At 36.8% G+C, this 26,110-nt stretch overlaps 5 protein-coding genes, 1 long non-coding RNA gene and 1 pseudogene across 8 annotated transcripts; 3 read left to right on the top strand and 4 right to left on the bottom strand.

The window, feature by feature from the left end:
• Nucleotides 1-203: 203 nt before the first annotated feature.
• Nucleotides 204-1,253, top strand: LOC147474009 (uncharacterized). Its single transcript, XR_015210160.1, has 3 exons — nucleotides 204-298; nucleotides 754-914; nucleotides 997-1,253. It is a non-coding gene; the product is annotated as an uncharacterized LOC147474009 (long non-coding RNA).
• A 315-nt stretch (nucleotides 1,254-1,568) lies between these two features.
• On the bottom strand, nucleotides 1,569-2,802 carry LOC147474010 (F-box protein SKIP23-like). Its single transcript, XM_086586747.1, has one exon. It carries the CDS (start codon nucleotides 2,661-2,663, stop codon nucleotides 1,569-1,571), a length of 1,095 nt encoding a protein of 364 aa, XP_086442873.1. The 5' UTR covers nucleotides 2,664-2,802.
• A 1,747-nt stretch (nucleotides 2,803-4,549) lies between these two features.
• Nucleotides 4,550-7,281, bottom strand: LOC147474011 (F-box protein SKIP23-like). 3 transcript variants are annotated; one of them, XM_086586774.1, is made up of 3 exons: nucleotides 5,996-7,255; nucleotides 4,936-5,078; nucleotides 4,550-4,836 (listed from the first exon to the last, which is right to left on the bottom strand). In XM_086586774.1, exons 1-2 carry the CDS (start codon nucleotides 6,791-6,793, stop codon nucleotides 4,971-4,973), a joined length of 906 nt encoding a protein of 301 aa, XP_086442900.1. In that variant the 5' UTR covers nucleotides 6,794-7,255; the 3' UTR covers nucleotides 4,550-4,836; nucleotides 4,936-4,970. The 3 variants fall into 3 exon arrangements, with proteins under 3 accessions (XP_086442900.1, XP_086442901.1, XP_086442899.1); XM_086586775.1 differs by having other exon boundaries at nucleotides 4,550-5,121; nucleotides 5,996-7,281; XM_086586773.1 differs by having other exon boundaries at nucleotides 4,550-5,078; nucleotides 5,996-7,254.
• Nucleotides 7,282-12,155: 4,874 nt separating this feature from the next.
• LOC147474012 (uncharacterized) lies at nucleotides 12,156-12,623 on the bottom strand. Its single transcript, XM_086586748.1, has one exon. It carries the CDS (start codon nucleotides 12,621-12,623, stop codon nucleotides 12,156-12,158), a length of 468 nt encoding a protein of 155 aa, XP_086442874.1.
• Nucleotides 12,624-13,404: 781 nt separating this feature from the next.
• LOC147474013 (heterogeneous nuclear ribonucleoprotein 1-like) lies at nucleotides 13,405-15,005 on the top strand (annotated as a pseudogene).
• A 120-nt stretch (nucleotides 15,006-15,125) lies between these two features.
• Nucleotides 15,126-16,438, bottom strand: LOC147474014 (uncharacterized). Its single transcript, XM_086586749.1, has 4 exons — nucleotides 15,873-16,438; nucleotides 15,657-15,802; nucleotides 15,341-15,474; nucleotides 15,126-15,242 (listed from the first exon to the last, which is right to left on the bottom strand). Exons 1-4 carry the CDS (start codon nucleotides 16,436-16,438, stop codon nucleotides 15,126-15,128), a joined length of 963 nt encoding a protein of 320 aa, XP_086442875.1.
• A 956-nt stretch (nucleotides 16,439-17,394) lies between these two features.
• On the top strand, nucleotides 17,395-24,669 carry LOC147474015 (ubiquitin carboxyl-terminal hydrolase 25-like). Its single transcript, XM_086586750.1, has 10 exons — nucleotides 17,395-18,225; nucleotides 18,308-18,383; nucleotides 18,473-18,565; nucleotides 20,590-20,676; nucleotides 20,792-20,859; nucleotides 21,057-21,761; nucleotides 22,210-22,350; nucleotides 23,788-23,921; nucleotides 24,039-24,088; nucleotides 24,201-24,669. Exons 1-8 carry the CDS (start codon nucleotides 17,615-17,617, stop codon nucleotides 23,897-23,899), a joined length of 1,893 nt encoding a protein of 630 aa, XP_086442876.1. The 5' UTR covers nucleotides 17,395-17,614; the 3' UTR covers nucleotides 23,900-23,921; nucleotides 24,039-24,088; nucleotides 24,201-24,669.
• Nucleotides 24,670-26,110: the final 1,441 nt, after the last annotated feature.

Consider the following 26,110-nt stretch of genomic DNA (forward strand, 5'->3'; position numbering starts at 1 on the left):
CCATGACAAAATATTGTTTTCTGCAGTGCTCTATGCCTCTTCATCCCATGGATATTTCTAGAGCTGCCAAAGATGAATCTTGAATGGGCCATGGAGTTTTCAACCTCTTGTGCTGACCCTCAATTCCCTTTGTACTTTTGCACTGAATCTATCGGTGTTCCTTGTCATCTCACACACAAGTGCATTGACTATTAGGTGTGGCGGGGAGTTGTCAAGGATTGGGTGGTCGTCCTACTGTCAGCCCTTCTGTTTGCTGACACAAAACTAACTGTTATAAACCTATTTGGTTATGGAATTGGTAAGTAACTGCAAAACCCCTTTTAATATTGTCATTCGAAGGGGGCGTATGGGTTATCATAACCTCATGCATGTGACTGTTTAACCGTCAACCCCTTCCCCTACACACACAGTCACACACACACACAAAAAAAAAATCTACATATATTGTAAAGACATAGAAGACACAATCTCAATCTCATTCTGGTTATTAAGTTTTGTTTTCCTCGTAAATTGCCTCTTAAGTCCTATAGACATAGTACTTGTTTTGCATATCCATATTCTCTTGCTATTTTCAAGTTCACCTCAGCGGGCTTTCCACAATCTCTGAGTACTTGCTTTTCAGATTCATAGGAAAAGAGTTACAAATTATAATTTTAATGCATGTTGTAATTTATTAGGGGAAACGGCTTGAAAGAGATCTAGTGTAAACATTCAAACCTCTTTTAAAGTGAAATCTTCACCCCTTTCCTATAGCGATTGTAGGTGTAGCTGCATACAATAACCACAAGTTGAAAAAGGAAGCTTCTAAAACAAGCTCGGACGAGGTCGAAGAGGCTCAGATGGTACCATTGGTCACATCAACAACTCATCGACAAGCAGATGTATAGAAAAATTGTTCTTGCAAATGGCTTTAGGTATGTAATTTACATAGTAATAACTGGTTTATGATTTTTAAATGCCTGTTTATCCTCTAACTGACTAAATTATGCTGTGCAGTGTTGTTGTTTAAAAGATGTCCAACTTTAAGGAACAAATCATTTCTGAGCAGAAGCATTACCTGTCTTCTAGATCGCTAACTCAAATTAAAACTGAGCTTGAAGCTGAACCTTCTGAATGGAAAATAATTCATGGGAGGCAGCCGATAAGTTTTTTGGAGCCTAGAGAAGTAAACTTCTGTAAATTCTGGCACTCCTCACATTTGATTCGTGGAATGTTGGTGTACACTGTTAGTATATGATGCTTTGTTGTATATTGATTTTGGAATTCAGTCAGAGTATAGTAGACAAAAGAAAAAGCAAAAAGATGTGATATTTTTTTTTCAAATCTCGGAAATCATTTCAATTGTTGATGCACATGAAGAGAATATATATAATTAACTACTGATTACTATTTCCCTCTAGCAATAATAAGTTTAATCAACAAATTTAACCATTCTCGTTCTAGGGCTACCTTAATGCTTTCTATGATTGCCACAACACTGCCAAGTAATTATCTGCCACACAATGCTTTACCTATAATCAACTTAAAAGTATACTTCGGTTAATTAAGTATAAAAGAAACTAGGTTAATTAAGTGAATGAAGTGACACCATTGTCAAAAGGACTTTCAATGTCGAGATTATTAATTGTATAATAATACTTCGGATGATGGTCTTCAGTATTATAACCCAATAACAAGGCATGTTGTCCAAAGCTTTTCACGGGTTGCCGTTCATTATGAGAAAAATCAAGTTTATAAACATGTAAGTCTTCAGTATTATAACCCAAGAACAAGGCATGTTGTCCAAAGCTTTTCACGGGTTGCCGTTCATTATGAGAAAAATCAAGTTTATAAACATATAACGTACAAGTACAGAACATACTTTCTCCTTCTCCCTGTTCTTGATAATCAGCAGCTCGAACAACTTGTAGCAACGCGCCTGAGCATTCCACCAAGTAGTGATTTACGTTTAAGAACCATGAGGACATGCGCACTTTACTTGCCTTCGGAGGATCACTCTTGATATCACAAATGTATAACTTCCCATTAACACCAATTCCATACAATTGCTCCTTGAAGTATATAATGTCCATAAAAGATGATCCGATGTTTTGTATTGTCGTCCACGTTTTGTCTCCTGGTCTAGCAATTGCTATCATCCCGGAAGGAGTATGGATAGCTACCGCAATGCAATCTTTAGATGGATCCTTAGGATACTTAGAGGTTAAAAGCACTTTACTTACCATATGATCACGAAGTTGAGTTCGATTTATTGTTGGATCCTTAAACGGCCTGGTATCGATTGTGGATTGTGATGGGAGATTCATATGAACTTTGGAGAATAGATTGAAAATATGCATATCAAGTTCCATATCAACCGTAACAACCCAATTACCGGCGGGTCCAACGCACCTATGCTGATGGATCTCGGGTAAATCAAGCTCGTATACTGTCTTATCGAATTCTTCTCCACCTATGGTAAGGCCAAGAAAGGAACGACGACATGTTGATGTAGTCTTTTCTTGGGGTAGCATGAGTAGAGGAAGTTGTGGCAGTGGATAGTTGTAACAAACGCATCTCCATGACTTGCAAACAATTCTAAACTGCAAGTACTGAACAAAAGAATCGAGTCGTTGGCAGATGAGTGACAGGAGTTCTTCTGGGATACAAGACCAATCAGCCATTAGAGTAAAGAATGCGTACGTACAAGAACTAAAATAATCAGAAGACTATGCCCGTAGTTCTTCTTTTATACTGGGTTAAACCTTGTTTGTGTTGGATTAGGAAAGTCGGAGTGAAAAAGGTTATAATGGAAGTTTCCAATTTAAATTAGAAAGCAATTAGAGTACTTACCCAATTACTACATCAAAACGTGCCGGGTATAGTCAGACTTTCCTATGCTAGACGGCTAGATATCTCGTGTGATGACCTGTAGAAACTAGGACGAGTGAGACTGGCCCAAAGTGGATCCCGATAGAAGGATTTGTATATGCACTGCTTATTGGGCTCAGTTTATGTTTATGCGCATTTTCTAATTGGGCCATGAGGAAATCGTGCTTTTCCTCTAGCAGCAAAAATGCAAAATGCACTCGTGTGCATTCTTCCTTCACAACCAAATAATGCATGTTCATGGGCAAGAGTGGACACGAGAGGCTCTTCTCCACTGCAATGTGCAATATTTGGTGTGAAAGAAATAACAGACTGCATGATGAAAGATCTAGAAGTGATGATGAAGTTGCTAAACAGATTTGCTGGGAGATTCTCGATGTTTTTGGTATCCAGTTCCAAGACCTAGCTCTTTTTCTAGGTCTTGTACTGTTTTGCAAATTGCAAACCATCTACCTGACTACCTCGAGTCGCAACTAATTACTAATTTAAAACTGTCAATGTCAAAGTACTAGTTAACACCTAATGCAGCTGCAAGCCTGCAACTTAGAGTACAGATAAATTTTTGAATAACATTTTGGTTCTATTGTAAGTTGTATTGTGTCTCTGAACATTTAGGCTTTCCTCTAGGTTAAGTGACAATCAGGTTCCGTGAAAGATGCTAGGAAATATAGATGCTAGGAAATATATTGGTTTGTTTTCATCCATTAGATGAAGCCAAAATCACTGAGATCACTGTAAAGGATTTTAGTTCAGCCTCATATTCCACAATTTTCAGAGCCGAGGTAAGATTAAATGGGGATTCTCCATATATTTAGTATATCCATGATACTTTCTGGTGCAAGTTTTAGAATATTTTCCGTACATATAGCATAGCATACATGTAAATTATTTTTTCACAATATTTTTGGGAGATGCTGGACACATTCCTGTTGCGACGATATAGAATTTCGTCAATGCATGAATAGGGATTCGATCTGCATGTCCTCAATTAGATGACTAGGGATGTGGTCTGGCAAAAACGGTAAAGCAAAGTTTGCAGCCTTCAAAGATTATATCACTTGTGCTGTTGGCTCAGTGATATAGATACGTGGAAGGTTGCAAATATGTTCCAATGGTGTTTTATCATGAATGATATAATTGGCTAATGTTATTATTAAGTAATGATTATTAGCATTGGTCTTGATGAATGACATTTTTTTTTCTTTTTTTTTTTTGCATTGGATCGTTCAGATAGGTAGGAGGCTGGTTGGTCTTACAAATTGGATGATTCAGAGAATGGGAATGGTAATAATGGGTTGCTAACTAAATCAGTGGAAGCTGATGAAAAGTCAACAAAGAGACAGTGGATTGAATGTTGAGCTTAGGCCGGAACCAATACGAAAATCTGGTCTCTTGGCATTGATTTGAGACATCAGTTTTGTAAGATTTTATCTCTGTTTATTAAAGCAAGCCCCGCCCTCCTTTTCCCAGATCCCAATTTTGACCCGTGGTTATTTGTTGTTAACATAGGATTGAGTTGGGTTTGCTGATGACCTGGGTCTCTGATTATCTGCTATTTAACAATGTTCTTACTTGGAATGATTCTTATCAAATGTTAGAAGCAATATGAAGTAAAACCAAAATCAACAGAAACAAAGATCAGGAAAAAACAGAGGTAAACCTTAAAATAACCGAATCCAAATAACCACAAGAAAACCTTAAAACATGAAAGTCGGAAACATAAGTGTGTAGAGCAGTCAAAAGAGTGTCAAAATCATAATAAGAACATATCACATGACAGCCAAAACTACGATGGGAAAACCCCAACTTGATAATTAACACCTTATAGCTTGTCCTCAAATTCGGAGCGAGGTGTCATTTGCTCCTTCAAACCCTTCCTCCTATGAATCTCAGACACAAGGGTTGCTGCTACTGACCCAGCCTCCAAAGGATCTGAGGTCAACATTTCCCAGTGATCGAACACACACTCTGCAAAGGCATGTCCGGATGTTTCAGCACTGAGTTGACTGGAGAACCCAAATGACTCGATGACTGGCAAGTACGCTTGGATTTTATATAATGGAGTACCTTGAATCTGCACCTCCCCTAAGGAAGACCCGCGTTCAAGTGCCTGCTTTGGGGCCTGAATCTCGACCAAGTAAATAGGCTCCACAAGTCTTGGCTTCCCAGTAATCTGTGAAGCATAGATGACTCCTTGCAGTTGGAATGATCTAACTACCAGACCAATCAGCCATTAGAGTAAAGAGTGCGTACCTACAAGAACTAAAATAATCAGAAGACATGCCCGTAGTTCTTCTTTTAAACAACCTTGTTTGTGTTGGATTAGGAAAGTCGTAGTGAAAAAGGTTATCATGGAAGTTTCCAATTTAAATCAGAAAGCAATTAGTCTTCCAAACACAAAATCAATTTTATGGGTCCTTGTTGGAATCTTCAAAACTTTCTAATTATATGTCACATACAACCATGAATTCAGATAGATTTCGTGTTTCTCATCTAAATGATGGACACTCATTCATCAGGCCTTCGACGTCTAAAGCACAAGACAACTCGTTTTTTTAAAGAAAATCACAGTTAGTGAATAGATCAAACAACAATTTTTAGATGCAACAACAAAGTAATGACATTACTTAGAACGTACTTCATCGTACACCAAGAAAATATGTCGGCACAAACTAAACTAAACAAGCTAAGCAGAACCGAAAGTTTATTAACTGAATGCAGTAACTAGTACAATCCACTTCGACACAAAGGTCCAATGCTCCAAAAATGCTGACGATCAACCATTGAGTTTTGAAATAATCCAAACAGGAGGTGAAAAGGGAGAATCAGAGGTAGTGTTGGTGGAAAAAGTTCGAACTTTTTTGTCTTCCAAATTAAAAACTACACTGTCAAAAGAAATTTCATTGTCGAGATTTCTTCCATAATACTGCATACGATAGTCTTCAACAAAATAGATGCAATTCCTCTTGAATATTGTCTCGACCGAAGCCAATACAGAAACCGAAGTATTAATACCCAAGAACAAAGCATGTTGTCCTAAACTTTTCACGGGACGCCATTTATTATTAGCAAAATCAAGTTTGAAAACATTAAATGAAGTAGTGCATAACTTTTTTATTCCTCCTACCTCTTTTGGAGATTCATGTTGAAGAACTTGTAGCAACTCCCCTGAGCATTCTACCAAGTAGCGAGTTACACCTCCAAAAACATATCCATGAAGAATTAATGAATAGGACACATTCACTTCACTTGCCTTTGGAGGATCACTCTTGATATCCAAAATGTATAACTTCCTATTAGCACAAATTCCATACAATTGCTGCTTGAAGTATATAACATCCATAACACAAGGGATGTTTTGTATTGTCGTCCACGTTTTGTCTCCTGGTCTAGCAATTGCTATCTTCTTGAGAACAGTATGGATGGCTACCGCAATGAAATCTTCAGATGGATCCTTAGGATAGGTTAAAACCACTTTACTTACCATAAGTTCACGACTTTGAGTTTGATTTATTGTTGGATCATGAATCTGGGTATTGAATGTGGATTGTGATGGGAGATTCATATGAACTTTGGAGAATAGATTGAAAATATGCATATCAAGTTCCATATCAACTGTAACAATCCAATTACCTGCGGCTCCAACGCACCTATGCTGATGGATCTCGGGTAAATCAAGCTCGTATACTTTCGTCTTATCCAATTCTTCTCCACCTCTGGTAAGACCAAGAAAAGAACGACGAGATGCTGATGAAGTGTTTTCTTGGGGTAGCATGAGCAGAGGAAGCTGTGGCACTGGATAGTTGTAAGAAACGCATCTCCATGACTTGCAAACCACTTTAAACTGCAAGTAGTCGACAAAAGAATCGAGTCGTTGGCAGATGAGTGACAGGAGTTCTTCTGGGATACCAGACCAATCAGCCATTGGAGCAGATAGAATAAGATTGACGAAAACTTTGAATTGTAGTTTAAATTGGATCTTCTCGGTTTTCCAATTTTTTCTATTTAGAGATGTGCCTTGTTCTTGGTTGGGTTCTAATCAGAATTCAGAAGAACATGCCCGTAGTTCTTCTTTTATACTGGGTTAAACCTTGTTTGTGTTGGATTAGGAAAGTCGGAGTGAAAAAGGTTATAATGGAAGTTTCCGGCCAATTTAAATCAGAAAGCAATTAGAGTACTTAACCAATTACTACGTCAAAACGGGGTATAGTCACACTCCGTGCGAACCTGAATATCGCCATAAGAGTTAACTCTGGCCGGCCATGGCCTAGTCGCCTCGACGGCTAGATATCTCGTGTGATGACTTGTAGAAACTAGGATGAGTGAGACTGGCCCAAAGTGGATACCAATAGAAGGATTTGTACGTTCCCATACCATGAAAACTGTTTCTCTGACCTATGAAGAAACTTTCTTTCCTTGGTAACACACTGGAACGTTGAGTGCATTTTTCATTGCTTATTGGGCTCTGTTTATGCGCATTTTCAAATTGGGCCATGAGGAAATCGGGTGTTTCCTCTAGCATTCTTCCTTGACAAGTCACAACCAAATAATGTTCATGAGCAAGAGTGGACACAAGAGGCTCTTCTCCACTGCAATGTGCCACATTTGGTGTGAGAGAAATAACAGACTGCATGATGAAAGATCTAGAAGTGCTGATGAAGTTGCTAAACAAATTTGCTGGGAGATTCTCGATGTTTTTGGCATCCAGTTCCAAGACCTAGCTTTTTTTTCTAGGTCTTGTACTGTTTGCAAATTGCAAACCATCTACCTGACTACCTCGAGTCGCAACTAATTGCTAATTTAAAACTGCCAATGTCAAAGTACTAATTAACACCTAATGTAGCTGCAAGCTTGCAACTTAGAGTACAGATAAATTTTTGAATAACATTTTGGTTGTATTGTAAGTTGTATTGTGTCTCTGAACATTTAGGCTTTCCTCTAGGTTAAGTGAAAATCAGGTTCCGTGAAAGATGCTAGGAAATATATTGGTTTGTTTTCATCCATTAGATGAAGCCAAAGTTGGTTTATTGCTCATTCCTATAGTCAGGCTACAGAGTCGCACCATATTTACTAGCATTACTACTGTCTCCTCCTCAAAAAGCAAGCCCTGCACTGGCTAGACAGACACACAGACCTGCGCAGGTGATGTTCAAACAGAAAATTGGGTATAGGTACACAAACACAAATTTCTTAAGTTAATAAGAAATAACAAACTTTTTTTTCGTTTTTCCTCCATAAAAACTGAAATTTGACATTTGTCTCAAATTTAAGATTTGAATTTTACTATTTTGACCTTTTTATTAGTCCCAACTAAAAAAAACTACCGACAAAAAAAAAAAAAAAAAAAAAAAAACTACGAACTAAATCAGTTACCAAAAGAGTAGTGGGTTAATCAAAATAACTAAAATTCATCCGAAATCTACAAAATTCCAATTAAAAGTGAGATGAATTTCTGGGGAAACCAAAACAATGTGGAAAACATCAACTTCAAAAACGGAAAAAAGGTATGTTGATTACAACTAATTTCAATACAACTTTGTTTGATGTAATTCAAATTGTGAAATTGTGAAAAGACAAATGTGAAGTTTTTTTTTTAATAAGACAATTGTATTATTTGACAGAGAAGAGGAATGCAATTCTGACTCTGATTTTGAAGAATGTGTTGGGAAAAAAAAAATAAACAAAAGATTAAGGTTGAAGAGCATAGAAAGAAAAGATATGTTAAAAAGGAATGAGAGGCAACAAAAGAAGACAATGACAATCGAGATATTGAAGAACTGAAACTTACTATTGGAAAACTGCAATTCCAAAAGCATGTGTTGATAGAACAACTTAAATTGTGTCATGAGGAAATAATGGAGCTGAAAGACAAACAAGGTGCAATGAGCGATAAAGAAAGTGTAACTGAAAATATGATTGGAATGCGGAAGAAACGACAAGAAATAGACTATATTTATCTAGGCTTTGAGTGTCAAACATGTAGAAAAGAGTATACAAATGACAACCTTGTAAATGCAGAGGGAAAAGGAAAGAAAACTACAATCAAAGTTGATTCAGAATCGATGCCGTTGGAGAATCTAACAAAAGACAAGTTGAGAGACGTTGCTACAAGCCCACTATGGAAATTTCTGGATGATGACCAAAAGGTTGTGGTGCAAACTTTCTTCAATCAAGCTTCTAAAAGGTATTCGATAATAGTTTATGGAATAAGAATGGCATACCCTTTTATTATTTCAGCTAGTAATACAATATTATGTAGAAGGTTTTATTTTTTCTAGGTTGGCTTTATATATTTTAAAGATCTACCTTGCCGTGCATTTTTTTTGTTTGGTTATGATGCTTTTAACTGCTTTTGCTTTAGCATGTAATTCTTTCATTTATTTTAGCTTGTGTAAGTAAATGAGTCCAAAAAGAAATTAAGAGTAGTAAACAATAGAGAACCGAGAGCCTTAGAGGTATAGCAATTGGCCTAGGTTGGTTGCATATATAGTTAGAAATCTTAAGCAGTATAATAAAGAAGGATAATATGGACAAAGAAAATAAAGAGTACCATGTTCAGTTTCTGCGTTGCCATTTTTGGGTTATTGGCTTTGTTTTCCTTTGTTTATAAATAGTTTTCTAACATTATATTGAACAATCATTATGGCAACACAATAGCATGGACAGGAGATGATTTCAACATTAAAGGAATTGTACTTGAAGATCTAATGTTTAATAAATTTTTAAGTAACGAGGTAATGTTTGACAATGCATTATAGTAACACTTCCCATAAAATGATTAGCATTTAATCGCAAAAGCACTAACTATTGTTGACCTATTTTTGTTTTCATGAATCATGTAGATCATTGACTGGTTCATGTCATATTTGAGAGAAAACAACCAAAATACTGCAAAGAGCAAATTCTTCCATTCAATGTGTAAGGTAAATGTTATCTACCAATCCCACATTTCTTTTTTATCTATGTTATCTTCTTCTTTTTTTTTTTTTTTTTTTGGGTAAACTAAAATAGCTACATCTTGTTTCTAGACATTTATAACAGATAAGAACCAAAAAAATGTGAGATCCTTTCTAGAAGATGTTTTGGAAGAAGTTGAAGAAGATGTCATGTTCTGTTTCTTTCCGATTAACACACCCAAAACAAAAAGGTCAAGGGACAACTACCATTGGACACTTCTGAGATTGGACTATGACACTTGGGAGTGGATTTATTTCAATGCGTTGCTGCCAGGAAAGACCTCAAAAGACAAATACAAAAAAGACGCTAAACTAATGGTTAGTGACCTTATTAAATGCATCTCTACTTGCTTCTTTTGCGTGGTTTAACATTGTAACTAAATACATTATTATGTTTCATTGTGTTAACCTTAAAGCATTGCATTCAAAACTTATCTTCACAATGTCCAAATAGTTTGTTTTTGGCCTCTACTTGCGAATCATGTGACCAAGTCCTTCCTACTTGAAGCCATTAGATAGAGACTCACTTATTTGTTTCTTGTATTATTTAATCTTCTAACTAAATAATTGAATTTACAGAGAGATAAAGTGACTGAGTTGGTGAACAAACGACGCTATAGAGAAGGCAAAAAATTGTTGCCAACAGATTCCCCAATTCAAGTTATGGACTGTCCACAACAATGTTCACCGTAAGAGAATAAACTCAACAACTTTATAATTAAAATATATTTATCCTAATTTGGACTTAATATCAATTTCTTCACAGGGAAGACAATGCATTTTATGTATGCAAGTTCATGCAATGGTCATACAAGGAAAAAAACCAGTTCTTGTTCCAAGAAGGCAACTTTGAAGAAAAAATCCAAAAGACTCGTGCAAAATTTGCCTATAAGATCTTGTCTGACAAGTACAGAAGTTGGCCTTCAAAGTCAAATAAAAGCAATGAGACTTGAAAAAAAGGATGTAGCTGAATTTTTTTTTCTTGTTATCATTTGTGTGTCCAGAGGAATAGGGGATTGGACAGATATATGCACTTGGACAAAATAATTTTCTTAGAATTTCTTCACTTCATACAGTTTCTTTCTATTTATAGGAATCCGTGGAGTTTACTTTCAGATTGATCTATATATCTATACCAGATAACTTTTTTAACAGCTCACTTGACTGAAATATATGTTGTGATAGGTTATGTTGTGATAGGTGTTTGTAGATAGAGAGAACATATGAAAAATAGAAATGCCCCATCTATGTAATGTGCTCTCTACCCAAATAAGAATGGAAATTCATATGGGCGCATGGCTGCATGGGTGGAAATGACTAACTTTTCTACAGACGCTGATGCTTTTTCTGAAACTCAGAACACAATGTTACACTTGTTAAAACCATGGTATCCAAGGGATATGTATTGAGCAAAGATGCATTGACCAAGGCCAAGGCTTTTGATGACTCTATAAAATTTCAAATGATTGCAGGAGCCAAAGCTTATGAGGCAAGCAAATATGTCGTATCTGTGACAGGAAAAACAGCTTCTGAAGCAGCGATTGCATTTTATAACAGTAGCTACTTTTCTAAAGGAGCTCTTTGGGTGTCCGATGCTCTCACTAGAGCAACCAAAGTTGCTGCTGATTTGGGTATTCACGCTGGAAAAAAGTGATATTTAGAGTTAGATAACAGTTCTTGATGTAGTTCCTGCAACATCCTAGAGTAAACAATAACCCTGAACAATTATCCTACACCCTAAGCATTAACCCCTAAACCCTTAGAAACTCAACCCTAACCCCCTAAATCAATTAGGCAATGAGAGTGTGAATAAGGGATCATGGAATAATTCTGCAGAGATGTTTGGTCCAACACGCCATACCACATCTCAAAGATTAAAGATTGTTTTAAATTACAAGATAGATTGAGACTCTGTAGAATTATAGCAGTCTCATCAAGTGCTTGTAGCGATCTTTCATGGAGTTGGTTTTCTTCTATTAATTTTCTTCCCATCTTTGAAGGATGCTTAATGAAAATTCTAGCAGACTAGCACAATCATGCCTCAGTACGTGATGCTTTGGAGTTTGGACAAACTGGAATAATACAAATCTTTACAAACAAGTGGTCACAAGTTTTGCTTTGTTTAGGTAGTAGAACACACGTTCGTGACACGGGCCCATCAAAAACATAACAAACAACGTCAAAACTGAAAGTCTAAAATATGAAAAGGAAATGAAATTTATAAATAAATAAGAATCACTGGTTCAACAACACAAATCCATACTAAAAAGAAGTATAAAAAGAAAAAAAAACAGTAAAAGAAATGAAAAATTCAGCAAACTATGGTTGTCTCTAGCATCCCGCAGTGCAAGTTGCACGATTATGGTACCCATACAAATTGCACCTACTACACTTACGCAATTTTCTCTCTCTCGCACCCATACTCTCTTTCCTTTTATTCCTCCTGCGTCCTGGAGTACGTTTAGTATCAGGTGGCAGTATAAATGACCCTTCAGGCTTCCCTTTTGGTTTCTCAATATCAGGAATAGGATTAATCGAATGTGAGTAAGAATCACGAAAATCACTAACAGCAAGATACGGGTCACAAAACTTGTGCATGTCTTCACCAATACTGAGTATACATTGTAAAGCATGCTCACAAGGAAAAGATTCAATGGTCCACACATTGCAACTACAGAAGAAACGCTTTAAATCAACACAAAAGATATTGTTAGAGTGAACCTCGAACACATCATCAGCTGACTTTGTCACTTTCCAAGTCCGACCAAGTTGAATTCTCTTGACCAACCTTTTCTCCATTTCGGACACATCAATGATTTTCATTTGTTACATTTATCCCGGCGCCTCGTCATCATGTCCATTATCTTAACATGAATCGCATCCAACATTGATGTAATCGGCATGTATCGTTCTTTGCCTATCCAATAATTAAAGCTCTCAGCAATATTTGAACACATCTCCCCAAACCTAAGTCAAAAGAACCGGAACAAAGCGAAACAACTTCAGTTGCTGGAAAAAACAAATTAAATGAAAAAGGTCATATGTACAACTAACAAGTTTTCTCAGTAAGGATACTATGCCTAACACTATGTCTGACTTATATGTGAATAAGAACTAGTACATTACAAGCCTACACCAACAAACATTATACCACCAAATCTATATACATCTATATATATTAAAAAAAAACATTTAGAAAGGATAGAGTACATATTCCCCTGAAAATATACATTTGCCCAATGCTTATAAGGAACTCTTTCCAAAAATTTATCGACTTCATCTCCACCAACAAGTCTCAGCTCACCCATAGCTTTGTCAAATTCAGTGTTAACCACAGCTTACTGTGTTTCTGTTTTCCTTTTTCATTTTTCTGCCAAGTATTTTTTTTCCTTTCATTTCCCCTAGTCTCGTCTTAATTGCAAATGCTACATATTTGATTCGCTTGCCCACGCTTGTAAGGCATCTTGGTTGTAAATGTCTGTTAAATGTACTTTTGTCACCAATACCTTATAGGCTTAGACTGGCCACTACATGTGTTTCTAGTCCTATTTATCATTACGAGTTACACTAACAAGTATTTATGCAGTCGAGAACATTACATGAGGAGAAGATTTTGGAAGTGCTAGTTAATAGGGACCTAAATAATGGTTGTTTCTTGGTAGAAGATTTGAAAAGACAAAGAGTTGGCTTTGCAATGCAGTCAATCGGATCCCAACCAACGGCCAAATATGTCTGAAGTTGTAATTAATAAATACTAAGAGTTATAATGAACAAAGTGAAACAACTTCAGTTGATGACATAAAGAAATAAAAAAAGTCATATGTACAACTAACAAGTTTTCTCAGTAAGAAGAAACCTTGAGAGATCACTTCAGCAAGTATAGTGAAGTAATAGACACTGTGATCATGAGAGATAGGGTTACATCAAGGCCAAGAGGTTTTGGGTTTGTCGTCTTTGCAGATCCATCTGTAGTTGATCAAGCACTTGAAGAAAATCATGTTATATGTTCAAGAACGGTGGAAGTGAAAAAAGTTGTACCAAGAGGTGAACAACATCAACATTACCACAATTCTAACCAAGAACAACATAGTAGAGGGTGGTGGGAATAACACTCAATTTAGGTCTAAGAAGATTTTTGTAAGGGGTTTATCTGCTAGCGTAACCGAGGAAGAATTCAGGGGGTATTTTGAAAAGTTTGGTAGAATTACGGATGTCATTGTAATGTATGCGACGACTCATAGGCCAAGGGGTTTTGGGTTTATCATGTTTGATTCAGAGGAAGCTGTAGAGAGTGTGATGCAGAATAACTTTCATGAGTTGAATAACAAGTCTGTGGAGGTTAAGAGGGACGTGCCGAAAGATGCAACGACTAACAGTGGTAGGAATCATACTAATAGTCACAATATGAGGAATGGTGAAGGAAGAGGATCTATTATTGGTAGGTACAGTGGGGGATACCCAACATATAATCCTATGTATAATCTTTACACGGGTTATGGACCTCGACTGGTTGTCAGTTACCCCTATGGAGCATTCGGAGGATTTCCGATGGGTGGATATGGTGGAGTTGGTTTTGGTGCTGCACCAAGGAGTCCTTGGAATGGCCCTAGGATTGTTGGTCTTAGGCGATGTTTGGTGCCTTCTGTAAATGCTCCATTTCATCCTGGCTACTTAAATGGTGGAGTTGGAGGTTATGTAGGCATGACAACTGCTGATTATCATGGGATCATGGGGCCTGACACCAATGGCAAATGGAATCAGGGCAGCAGTGGTGATATGCAACTTTCAGCAGGCACATCGCCAATGAGGTTAGATAATGGAATATCAGAAGATGATTCTTTTGGTCTTATGGGAAGTTATGAGGCTGCAGTTGGCAAGCAAAATCAGAGGGCACCCGGTTGGACGATTAAAACCATACCAAGTTGGTCTCTGACTTCATTACATGTCATGTACTGTGAGGTCAGACTAATTCATACAAATCAAGTTGTAGTCCTTACTTTCAGATTTATGCGCTCTTGTTTAAAGTCCTCATTGTGTCATTGGTCTTTTAATTCATTATCAGTATCATATACGGTCTTCGCTTGTAATATAGTTCCCTTTGAATTATTTTTTAAAAAAAGTTTTCTCAGTAAGAATACTATGTCTAACACCATGTCTGACTTATATGTGAATAAGAACTAGGACATTACAAGCACACCAACGAACATTATACCACCAAATCTATATCTATATATATATATATAAACATTTAAAAAGGATAGAGAGTACTTATTCCCCTGAAAATATACATTTGCCCAATGCTTATAAGGCACTCTCCAAAAATTTATCGACTTCATCTCCACCAACAAGTCTCAGCTCACCCATAGCTTTGTCAAATTCAGTGTTAGTTGCAGCATATGCACAATCAGAGAGCAACTTCTGAACATAAGAACGTTTGGAACTTTTACTGGACACAGCCGTCTTTATATTATTCTTTAAATGCCAAAGACAAAAGCTATGGTAGGGATATAGATCACCAGCCCATGATGCCTATCAGTAATAAATGTAAGGCTTCTATCAGGCAAAACAACTTTCTTCAAATTTTTCAGGAACCAAGCCCAATTGCCATCATCCTCAGACACAACTACAGCAAATGCCACAGGAAATAAACCTACAAATACAACAAAAGTGTCTATGAAGAATAACATTTTTATTGAAAAACAAACACATTATACTAAAGATACATCAAAATCTATGAATATAGAATAAAATACAAATTATAATTTATTTGACATATCATTTTCTCTGAAAACATGAAACCTAGGTAATCGCACAAATGTACGAAAAACTTACCTTGATTGGCATTTTTGGCTGTTGCAGATAACAAACACCCTTTGTATTTTGCTTTCAAAAAAGTACCATCCAAGCAAAGCATGGGTCGGCAATAATTAAACCCATTATAGCACGCCTCAAATGAAATAAAAAGCCTCTCAAACTTACTAGTCGCTTTGTTCACCTCCAAGTCTCAGTATAAGTACCGGATTGGTTCTCCTCAAGTTATCCTCATACCAGTTCAAAAGTGCATAAGACAAAGCATCATCACCATATATCTCCTTCATAGCAAGTTCTTTCCCAGTGTAAGCATAATAGTAACCCAAATTCAACTTATAATCACGTTTGAATTCTTTTACAATATCTATAGGTTTCAACAAAGGGTTGTCTCTCACTTGGTCAATAATAACACTCTTAACAAGCTGACTTGTCAGCTTGGGATTCATTGCATCCTTAAACCCAGCACCACAAGTATGGTTAGGAACCATTTCTGTAATTTCAAATAACTGAAGCATTTTGAACCTTGCATATGCATGCACTTTCCAAGGACATCCCATCTCCTTTTTCATGGTACACACTGCAGTAACTCTCATAGAATAATTCCTCTCCAGAAAATAAGAATACCCATTTTCAAGACAGTATTTTAGTAACGTAGTCTTGAATTCAACAGAACCACCACGAAACCTCTGACCAACTCCAGTTATCAATGTTGCCCATACAGAAGACTTCGAAGGCTGCTGAATTTCAATAAACACATCACGCATATGTGTAACACTACTACTACCACTACCACGAGACAACATTCTAAGTGGTTGTTCAATAATACCAACATACAACTCCACAAAACCATATCCTTTAGCATAAACAAAACATGCTAGAGATTGCAGATTAGAATCAGTGCCAATTAACGCTTTTTTTTCTTCACGAAACACATATAAGTTACATATCGTTGGAGCAAAATCAAGTCATCTCGTACATATAATGCTTTTAACTTCACTAATCCTAGAATCCAACCCAATTCGAATAGAAATTTTTTCATTCTTATACAATGTCACCGCAACCACCGAAAAGTCCTAATACAAACAATAAGAAAAAGTCTGAGAAAAAAAATAAATTGTAAACAATAGTAATTGAAAACATTAAAATCAAACAATAGTAGATTGAATTCTAACATTTTACCTCTTTTTTTACAGCAATTAGATCGTATACGATATCTCAAGAAGAATTCATGTATTCGTTGAAATAAAAAAAATTATATGAAATTCTATGAAACTCCAGCAGTATAATGGGAAAATAAACTGCGAAATGTGAAATTTTGGTTTGAATTCATTTTGGGAGGGACAAAAGAGCATCGTGGTTACGATTAAGAGTTTTCTTTTTTCGTGTGCGAAAGAAATTGGCAGTTACTAGGACAGGGATAAAAAAGAGAAATAAGATTTCGTTAGAATACTAACGTCTGACGTGTCACAAAAATTTGGAGTAATATCAAAAGAAAATTTTGGGATTTCTCAAAAAAAAAAGGACACTATAGAAAGTAGAAAGTGTCTAGAGCCCAATTTCTAGGATGTTAAAAGCATGAGCACGTACGTCGGTACATATAAAATTTCAAATTTTGAGATGAGGCCAGGGAAACATTCCACTTAACGTATATCGTATCGTAAAAACTTTGATCTATAAGGCCCACATAAAGAAAGCCCATTAAACAAAAAGAAAGCCCAATAACAGCTAACAAGTGTTTATTACGCTAAATCCAAGATTTGGAGTAGCAGAGAAAACAGAAAACGAAACGATGAAGAAAAAGGGGAAGGCTAAATAAAAACCTTTACCCACTATATATAAAACCCCACAACAAAAAAAAAACGAGAGGGCACTTCCCACTTCCCAGGCATCTTCCCAATCCAATTTCCAAAAAACCCAAAACACAGAATGCGATCTTGGTGGTGTTCCAATGGTGGTACTAGTTTACGTTTACTCAATTAATGGGGACAAGTCTGCAGATGACTTGGCAAAAAAACCTACTCCTAAAAAGAAGAAAAAAACCCAACACATCCCCACCTTTAGGTTTAAAAAACCTAGGAAACACCTGTTATCTAAATAGTGTTCTTCAATGCTTATCCTATACTCCACCTCTTGCCAATTACTGTCTAAACAATCACCACTCTTCTCATTGTCCTCAATCCGGTACCGGCAATTGCCCTTTCTGTCTTCTTGAAAAACGGATAATCCGGTCCCTTACTCTAGACTTTTCTATTGACGCCCCTTCTAAGATTTTGAGTTGTGTTAATATTTTTTCGCCTCACTTTCGTTACGGTAGACAAGAGGATGCACATGAGTTTCTTAGGTTTGTTATTGATGCTTGTCATAATGCTTGTTTGAAAATTAATAAGAATAGTAGTATTGTTAGAGGGATTTTTGGTGGTAAATTGAGGAGTCAAGTTAAGTGTTGTGATTGTGGAGCTGAATCGAATAAGACGGATGATATTATGGATATTAGTCTTGATTTGTTTCAAGTTACTTCAGTTAAAGACGCAATGCAGCGGTATTTTCAACAAGAAGTTTTGAATGGGACTAATAAGTATCATTGTGATAAGTAAGTACAAATCAAATTTGTTATTGTTTATGTATGTGTGTTGTTGGTTTTTGTTGATTTGCGGTGTTGGGTTTTGTTTCAGTTGTGAAAAGTTGGTGGTGGCTAAGAAGCAATTGGCGATACTTAAAGCACCTAATGTACTTGTAATTCAATTGAAGGTAATGGTTAATGGTGGTATTAGTAGTTATATTTCAATTGTGCGTTTTTTCGATTGTGTTTTTAGTGGAAGGAGTTTTGGTTTTTATAGAGATTTGAAGGAATACATGGTGGGAAGATTGATCGAGCGATTGCATTCGAAGAGGGTTTACTTCTTTCTAATTACATGTGCAAAGAAAGCCAGGTATGTCGACTTTATTTATGTAATTAACTTCCTCTGATATTGAGCATACGTTATTTTTTTAGTGAGAATGTTAAGGTTATTATTTCTAGTTTTGTGAATAGATATTTTTGTAAAATCATTACTTGGTGTGGCACCATGTTTTAAAACGTTGCCACAATTCCACGTCACTGCTGTCTAGAATCTTATCTCTAGGCAGAAGTATTGAACCCTTGAACTGGACGTAGGAGATCTGAATCATTTTTTCATGAATTTGAGTTTGGGGTTGGATCTTACTTCTTCCCACCTCAATTATATATACTCCATATGAGTGCATAGTTCAGAACTAAAAAGAAGAAAGTACGACTGAGACAAGTAGTTTGGAGGAGAGACGGTTAGAGCCAATAACAGAAAAGGGATAGAAACGAAAGGGTATCTAAATTTGAAAACGTGTCTATTTTAACTCTACACAGCATTTGGAGGAGAAAGGCTTGTGAGGCACCTGTCAGTATCTTGTCAGGAAATTTTCAGACTGAAATTTTTGTGCTTGCTTTGTAGTATGTGTTGCTGTCCTGTTGGCGTCTTAGATATTGATGTGGGGAATTCGAGAGGTACTTTGCGAGGTTGTGCTGGTGCATAGTGATGTAAATTTTATTGCAGATTGTCGGGTATGTATGCTTACAAAGAAGACTCCTCATTGTAATTTCTACCGAGTGAGATAAATTTTTACATGGGAGTTGAAAAGTCTAAGGCTTATTGGTGGTGATTCATTACCTTTGAAAGGGTACACTAAGCTCGTAAGATTTTTGGAACTCATACAACTTATGGTTAACGAATTATCAAATTATAAACATTTGTGACACCTTTGCAAAGGTGTGGACATTCCCAATCTTGGTTTTCTTTTGCAAAAACTTGAAAGAAGTGGATAATTTACTTGTCACTTGCCCCGTTTCTTCTTACACATCGAAGGTCTTTCTTTCATCCTTAGGGAAGCCGTGGACTCATCCAGATGGCCTCATATAAGCATTAGGGAACAATTAATTATTCATGACCTGGTAGCTCATGAAGCATGCCCTAAAGGAAATAATTTGGGCGTTGTGGAGGGGAATGGAAGGGTCTTTGAACATGTGGAGAGGGTCAGAGGGATTTAAAGAATTATTCTTGATGCTAAGGAGTTTCTCTTTGATTGGGCATTAGGTGTTCAACTTTTAGGCTTAATTTAAAGTTTCAAAGTTTCGTATGCATGTATTCAGGTTTGCTTTTCCTTAGGTACGTGCTATAAGGGAGCAAGTGGTTGGAGTAAACCACCTATCACAATGGTTAGCCGAGCACCTTCTGATGGAAATTATGTGAACTTTGTCGAAGGAGAGGATCGCGAGAGTTTTCCAAATACAAAAAAAAGGCAAATCCACAAGATTGTGTTAGGAATAAAAGAGGAGCTATCTGTTTTGAGGTGTTTTGTGTAATTGGGGTTTATTAGTACAATGAGAAAACTTTTTAACAGTGGGGGAGTAAATGGGAGGCCTAGTGTTCTATGAGTCCTAAATGTGTGTAAAATTGTTGTACACATTCTAAATTAATGAAATTGCTCGACTTCTATTGATAAGAAAAAAGGGAATAGTATATTTTTATGATCATTTTAGCAGGGTAACAGCAGTTGGTAGTCTGTGTGCTAGTGGATTCTATTAGGATAGGATCTTATAATATTTATAATCCTTACCTTTTGTGACTAGTAATGGCCAATAGGCAATTAGGATATTGTCTTTGGAATGTATGCATAAGAAAAGAGAGAAAAGGAGGTGGGATTGTGATGTACGCTATGCACTATTACAATCCCTTCATGGAAAAGAGGTCAAGGTATAGGCTGCCCATTAGAATTATTAAGACCGAAAGTATGGATCTCAGCAATTATTCAGAAGAGAAGTGAATATAGTGTATAACCGATACTCCTTTTGGCTCTCATTGTATTAGAATATCTCAAATTGTTTTCTTACTTATTTGGTTTCTTATCATGATTCATTGGATTGTAATCTCATGTTATTATACAGGATCCATGTCCACAGTATAATCTTTATGGTACCATTGTGCATTCTGGCTATTCACCCGATTCTGGACATTACTATGCATACATCAAGGTATGTTTCTACCTAACATTTTTGTTGCTTTGTTTTGATATACTAGTGATCTGTTTTTTAATTATATTATATCGACATTGCTATTGCCTCATCTGTGTACTTTATGTGCTTGCAGGATGCAATGGGTCGGTGGTATTGCTGCAATGATTCCTTTGTATCTATCTCTAATCTACAAGAGGTTGTGTCTGAAAAGGTTTATATTCTTTTCTTTGCCCGTTCTAATCAAAGACCCGCGACCAACCAAATCACCCTCCGTTACGACTGGAGTGGAACCTCCGCACTGCAATGGCCATGATGCATCATCCTCTGTTACCAATGGCATGAAGCCTCCAGGCTGCAATGGTCATGATGCATCATCCTCTGTTACCAATGGAGTGAAGCCTCCACACTGCAATGGCCATGATGCTTCATCCTCTGTTGCCAATGGCCTTGAAGCCTCAGTATTACAACGGCCATGCTGCGTCATACTCTGATCCCAATGAAGTGAAGCCTCTACATTCCAATGGGCATAATGCACCACAAAGCATGAGGGGAGCTGTTCCACCAAAGCCGGTATTCATGGGATCATATGGACCTGATAATTCCAAGAAGCTCATTCCTACCATATCTAAAAATGATAAAGTTCCTTCAAGTCCAAGAATAAAGTTCAATATCTTGAAGTCTTCTGATTCCAAAGAGCTTCGTCCAAATGGAAATGGCAATAATAACGGGTATGCGGGATATCACATTGACATCAAAGAAAGGAAAGAGATGAAGAAAATTACAAAAGAGATGCCATCAGTAACCAATGTCGCTCATGTGAACGAGTCTCTTGATGCTTTGGATCCTGAACCAATGCCACACGCAAATGGTAAAATTGCAGGTAGTAGTGTTAGACCAATGAAAACTGAGGGGTCTGAAGGTGGTGGGTTTGCTCTTATTGTAGCACAAGACAGAAGGCCTGATTGTGGTGTTGTATTACAAAACGCATGCGAGAAAAACTTATCTTTCGTATCTGGATCTAAGAGAAAATTATTGGATGATGAATGTAGCAAGTCTGTGTCACCAGATGTTCATCAGGCAGCGGTTGAGAAAATTGATGAAATGTAAGTGGTCTTTACTCGGGAGTTTTTCATGGCCCTTTTATTTTGTATCTTATGTTGGATTTAACGAAGTGTTGTTTTTGACAAAATCATTCATTTTGTTTTTCTTGTGCAATTGATACCATTAGTCCATTGACATGGGTGTTGCGGATTTGGCTTAACATTTGATAGACTCGCATCAAAGGACTTTTCTCAATTTTCCTAAAAAAACACGGGCAACCCAATTTGACTTTTGTTTTGTGTGTATTTGGGGGGGAGACCCTAATTTCCCGTCTAGTGGGGGGGAAATCCTAATTGGCTCATCTAAGAGGGGGTTAATACTAGTTAACCCTTATCTTTATGTGTATTGTCGTGAATTTCAAATAGTTTCTACATTTTATTTGCTCTATAAGGTTGATTCATACTTTTCTGTCTATTAAACCGTTTCTAAATGCAGTCTTGCATCTTTTAGTTCATCTTCCAGGCTAGCGAAGGATGCATCTTCACGTCTTCGGTCATGTGGTTGGTACGATGAAGTTCATAGGTTCATGCGTGGTAAAAAGAGGTTATGTGCAGAAAAGGGTGGCGACGCAATCAGTGACACTGAATTGAAGTAAAATTCTCTTCAACCCTTTTTGCTATTTGTGTTTCTTAGCATGATGAGGTTACTTATTAATCTGACTGCCCTAGAAATATGATGAAGAGTTTTCCCTGCCCTAGAAATTAGAAATATGACTTGCTTACTACCCCCAACACAAAGAGTGCAGAGTAAATCTTAGAGTTATCTGAAGAGCTTTATGGATTAGGGAGTAGTGTAAAGCAGCAGTAGGTCTTAATTACTATTTCGACAACTATTCTGGTTGAGAAGTCAGAAACATCGACTTCGTGACCACTTACGAGTGTCAACTTTCCATTATGTTAGATCCTGAAATATTAAAAATTGCAGAATTGTAAATTGGTAATTTCCAAAGCAGTTTGGTGATGCTGCTCACAGAAGACATTTTAAGGTAAGTTAGGACCATGGTGGTCATTTGAGTGAATATAGTATGTTTTGCCCTTATGCTATACCTTTCCGGAAACAGCAAAGATTACCATCTGTTTCTTTTTCTTTCTTTACCAGATAAAACTCTGAGTAAAAGATAGACACGTAATAATGGTTGATCCTTGGAAGGTGTTCGAATGCTGAAAAATGTTTGTTTATATTTATTTTTAGACGAGATGTCTTTTGGCAAAGTCTTAACCAATTCAACTGCAGAGGTTAGAATGGGTCTGGCTGTGTAATATGGACTGAGATATGTCAATAGGCATTCTGGTTATGCTTCGCTCAGAAAAAGTAACTGGCCTGTGTTATCCCGAAAAAAGAAGGAAGAAATGGCTTATGGCTGATGTTTGACAGACTCCACATTACTTGGAGAGTTGTACTTTCAGTATTGACTATTTTATGGGCTTTTGGATAACCCAGATTTGTAGCACTTCACAGGATGGCCTACTAAATCTCGTATTTATTCTAGTCCTAGATACTCTTCCATCAAACCTTTGAAATAATGAAATATCCTTCCCTCCTTTGGACTCACCAAAGGTGCAGCTAAGGGTAACTACATAATTAGGACTAGTAGGCCTGTGTTGCAGATTGCCTACAAGCTGCACTGTGAACCGATTAAAATTTTCTGATTTTGAGAAGGGAAAATGTTTTCACTTTTAATATAGGAACTAGATACCAGAAAAAGATGGACTGAAATAAACAGTTCAGTCCTTGAAAGTTGAAACAACCTACTTATAGACTTATAGTCATAATCCTTCTGCATGTTACCATATAATTGATTTTTTTTGTTTTTTTGTTTTTTTGGCTTTTGGATACTACCTTTTCTGTATGAGGCTGAGCTAATCTTAGAATTGTAAGTTCTACATACTGCTTTGGGAATTAGCTCCTACAGTTTTCACTCCCATCTGACTTTACATTAGTAGCTGAACCTGATCCGTCTTGCTTGGGAGGTCTTCATTACGGCCATTGTCTTCGTCTTCTAAATTTATTTTTATTCGGTAAATGCAGGAAGCTTCTGATTGAAGAAGCCAGCCAAATCTTTAAACGTCAAATTCCTGCATCATTGACGCAGCACCTTATTAATTGTCTCAAATCATTCCACCAGGGAAAACAGAGTTAGGATGCTTAGCTACTTAAAATTGGTATGCTCTTCATGTATTCATATTGGTTTTCTGGATTATAAATTTTGTTACTTTGCAATCTATACTGCTCAGCAAATAAATAATCTTTGATTTCCTATACTTTTACCTGTTTTGCAGTCGGAACTGGTGTATACTACATAGAAATGATGCAATAGACACGTTTATGAGTATGTTCTTCATAATAAGATAACCAGGACTGTGCATTATATTCATTTCGAATGTGTTCTTACTGGCAATATCATATTTCTTCTTGCCTCTCATTAGTTTTACCATGTGTAGGTGCATCCAAGAAAATGTGGTCCTATGAAGATGGTTTTTTTTTTTAATCCAATGAGAGATTTGTTTCTTGATCTATGAGGCTTTGCAGCTTGAAATTGAAGATGATAATACAAGATTACTCATTTTTGTATGATATCCTTTTTGACAATTTACGTATCCTGTCTTCATTTCGTGGATGCCTACAAAGTTTTCCCATCGATGTGGCAGGGTAAATGTTCAATGAGTGCATGCTCCTTCTGACAAGATATTATTAGTTACTGGGACATGAATTTTCCCTTTCCCTGAAGTATACCTGTAAACCATGACTTTGAATTCTGAGGTTGCCAGTCTTAATTCTCTAAGCATTCATTTAGAGTTCTTTTCGTGTTAAAAAGACATTGCAAAAGTCATTATATAAAATGTTGTAATAGCACTTTTAGATACTGTTTGGTTCGCATGAATCAAGAAAGTGTACCTACAAGCGTTGCAATTCTGTGTTCTAGATATATGAATATTCAAGTTGCTCAATTTCCGTAGGCTTGGTTTTGCACTTTTGCGGTCATCATTGTGGTTTTGCACACGAGCCAAAACAAAGGAGGCTAAATAGCAGGCCTTTAAACAAAATATTAGATGGCAGGTAATCAGGGATTCACTTTTGGATTAGTTTGGGTCAAGCTGCAGTCTGCACCACTCTAAAATCGTTAAACAATTTTCCGTCTGTCCGATAAAAGAAAGAGTTCGTATACAATTTTCCGTCTGTCCGATAAAAGAAAGAGTTCGTATACCCGAGGATATCCTCGGGACGAGGTTGGCGACTGTTGGATGTACGGTTTAGAAATATAAAATCATCTCATTTTCTCTCTCATCTTTTTTGCTTTTGATTTTCACACCCTTAGATCACACATCCAACGGTCCGCAGACCCTCATCCCTATGAGGATATCCACGGGATAGCCCAGGCCTTAGTAAAGGGATGGATATGCTCAAGAAATTCATACTTCATAGTTCATACCCATGGCTGAGGAAAACGGAGTTAGGAAGCAAGAAAGACAGTTTGCTCATTGTCTTTCTATGGGTATCCACTTTCCCAGGCTTAGTAACTGTTCCAAATGCACAAAATTCAACTTTATTAAGGCAATTTAATCTGCTTGTGAGCTAATAGACGTGGCAAGTAATTTAATTTTGGCTTTTATAAAATAATAAAACATGGGATTATACTTTATATAGCCTTTTATATAGTGCTCATATACTACACTTTTCATTTTAATGATTAGGAAAGCTCTAATTGCTCTACTTAAAACTACTTCCTAGTAAGGAAAATAACTTGCTTTGTTGCCTGACCACCGTACAACATTATTCTTTATCTTCGAAGGACCTTCGTCATCACATCTAGTTGAGCCGTTGAGGTGCCTTTTTTTATGTTTTTGGTTTACTTCATGCATTTTTCTCTGTACTGTTTGCATAATATAACGTCAAACTGATTGCATCTCGATTAGTTCCTTTAACCTCTGTACTTCATGCATGTCAGAGCGCAGAACGCGTCCGCAAGTTGGGGAATGCGAAAGAAACTGATAGACTCTATCTTCCAGATCGAACATGCAAACTACCTTTGTCCTTCCAAAAGAGTGAAATAGATGCAATTTCCTTTCAATTCTGAATTGGTTGCAGACAAAGACAGAGTGCCAAATCCTGATAAAAAGAACACCCTATCGCCTATGGATTCCACTTTCAACCAAAGTTCCCTCGAAAGATCCATCATAAAAATCTCAGCATGGTTGATTGCCTTGCCAAAGTTCAAGCCTAAGATGTACATACGCACGAGATAAATTTGCCCACACGATTCCACCAAGTATCTATAAAAAGTAAATACTTCGTTATTAAGCTCAGGCTTCTCAAAGTTTAAAGTAAATACTTCGTTTTTCAGCTCAGGCTT

Source organism: Coptis chinensis, unplaced genomic scaffold (assembly GCF_015680905.1).
Source record: "Coptis chinensis isolate HL-2020 unplaced genomic scaffold, ASM1568090v1 utg136_pilon_pilon, whole genome shotgun sequence".
Classification (NCBI taxonomy): Eukaryota; Viridiplantae; Streptophyta; class Magnoliopsida; order Ranunculales; family Ranunculaceae; genus Coptis; species Coptis chinensis.

Coding starts and splice junctions, on each gene's coding strand:
- LOC147474010 (XM_086586747.1), bottom strand. CDS start 2,663: ATGGCTGATTGGTCTTGTATCCCAGAAGAACTCCTGTCACTCATCTGC.
- LOC147474011 (XM_086586774.1), bottom strand. CDS start 6,793: ATGGCTGATTGGTCTGGTATCCCAGAAGAACTCCTGTCACTCATCTGC. Junction 5,079..5,995: donor AACATGAATCTCCAAAAGAG/GTAGGAGGAATA, acceptor TCTGGTAGTTAG/ATCATTCCAACTGCAAGGAG.
- LOC147474012 (XM_086586748.1), bottom strand. CDS start 12,623: ATGGAGAAAAGGTTGGTCAAGAGAATTCAACTTGGTCGGACTTGGAAA.
- LOC147474014 (XM_086586749.1), bottom strand. CDS start 16,438: ATGTTGTCTCGTGGTAGTGGTAGTAGTAGTGTTACACATATGCGTGAT. Junction 15,475..15,656: donor AGCCAAAAATGCCAATCAAG/GTAAGTTTTTCG, acceptor TTGTATTTGTAG/GTTTATTTCCTGTGGCATTT. Junction 15,243..15,340: donor CTGATAGGCATCATGGGCTG/GTGATCTATATC, acceptor TCTTATGTTCAG/AAGTTGCTCTCTGATTGTGC.
- LOC147474015 (XM_086586750.1), top strand. CDS start 17,615: ATGGGGACAAGTCTGCAGATGACTTGGCAAAAAAACCTACTCCTAAAA. Junction 18,566..20,589: donor ACATGTGCAAAGAAAGCCAG/GTATGTCGACTT, acceptor GTTATTATACAG/GATCCATGTCCACAGTATAA. Junction 21,762..22,209: donor GTTGAGAAAATTGATGAAAT/GTAAGTGGTCTT, acceptor TGCATCTTTTAG/TTCATCTTCCAGGCTAGCGA.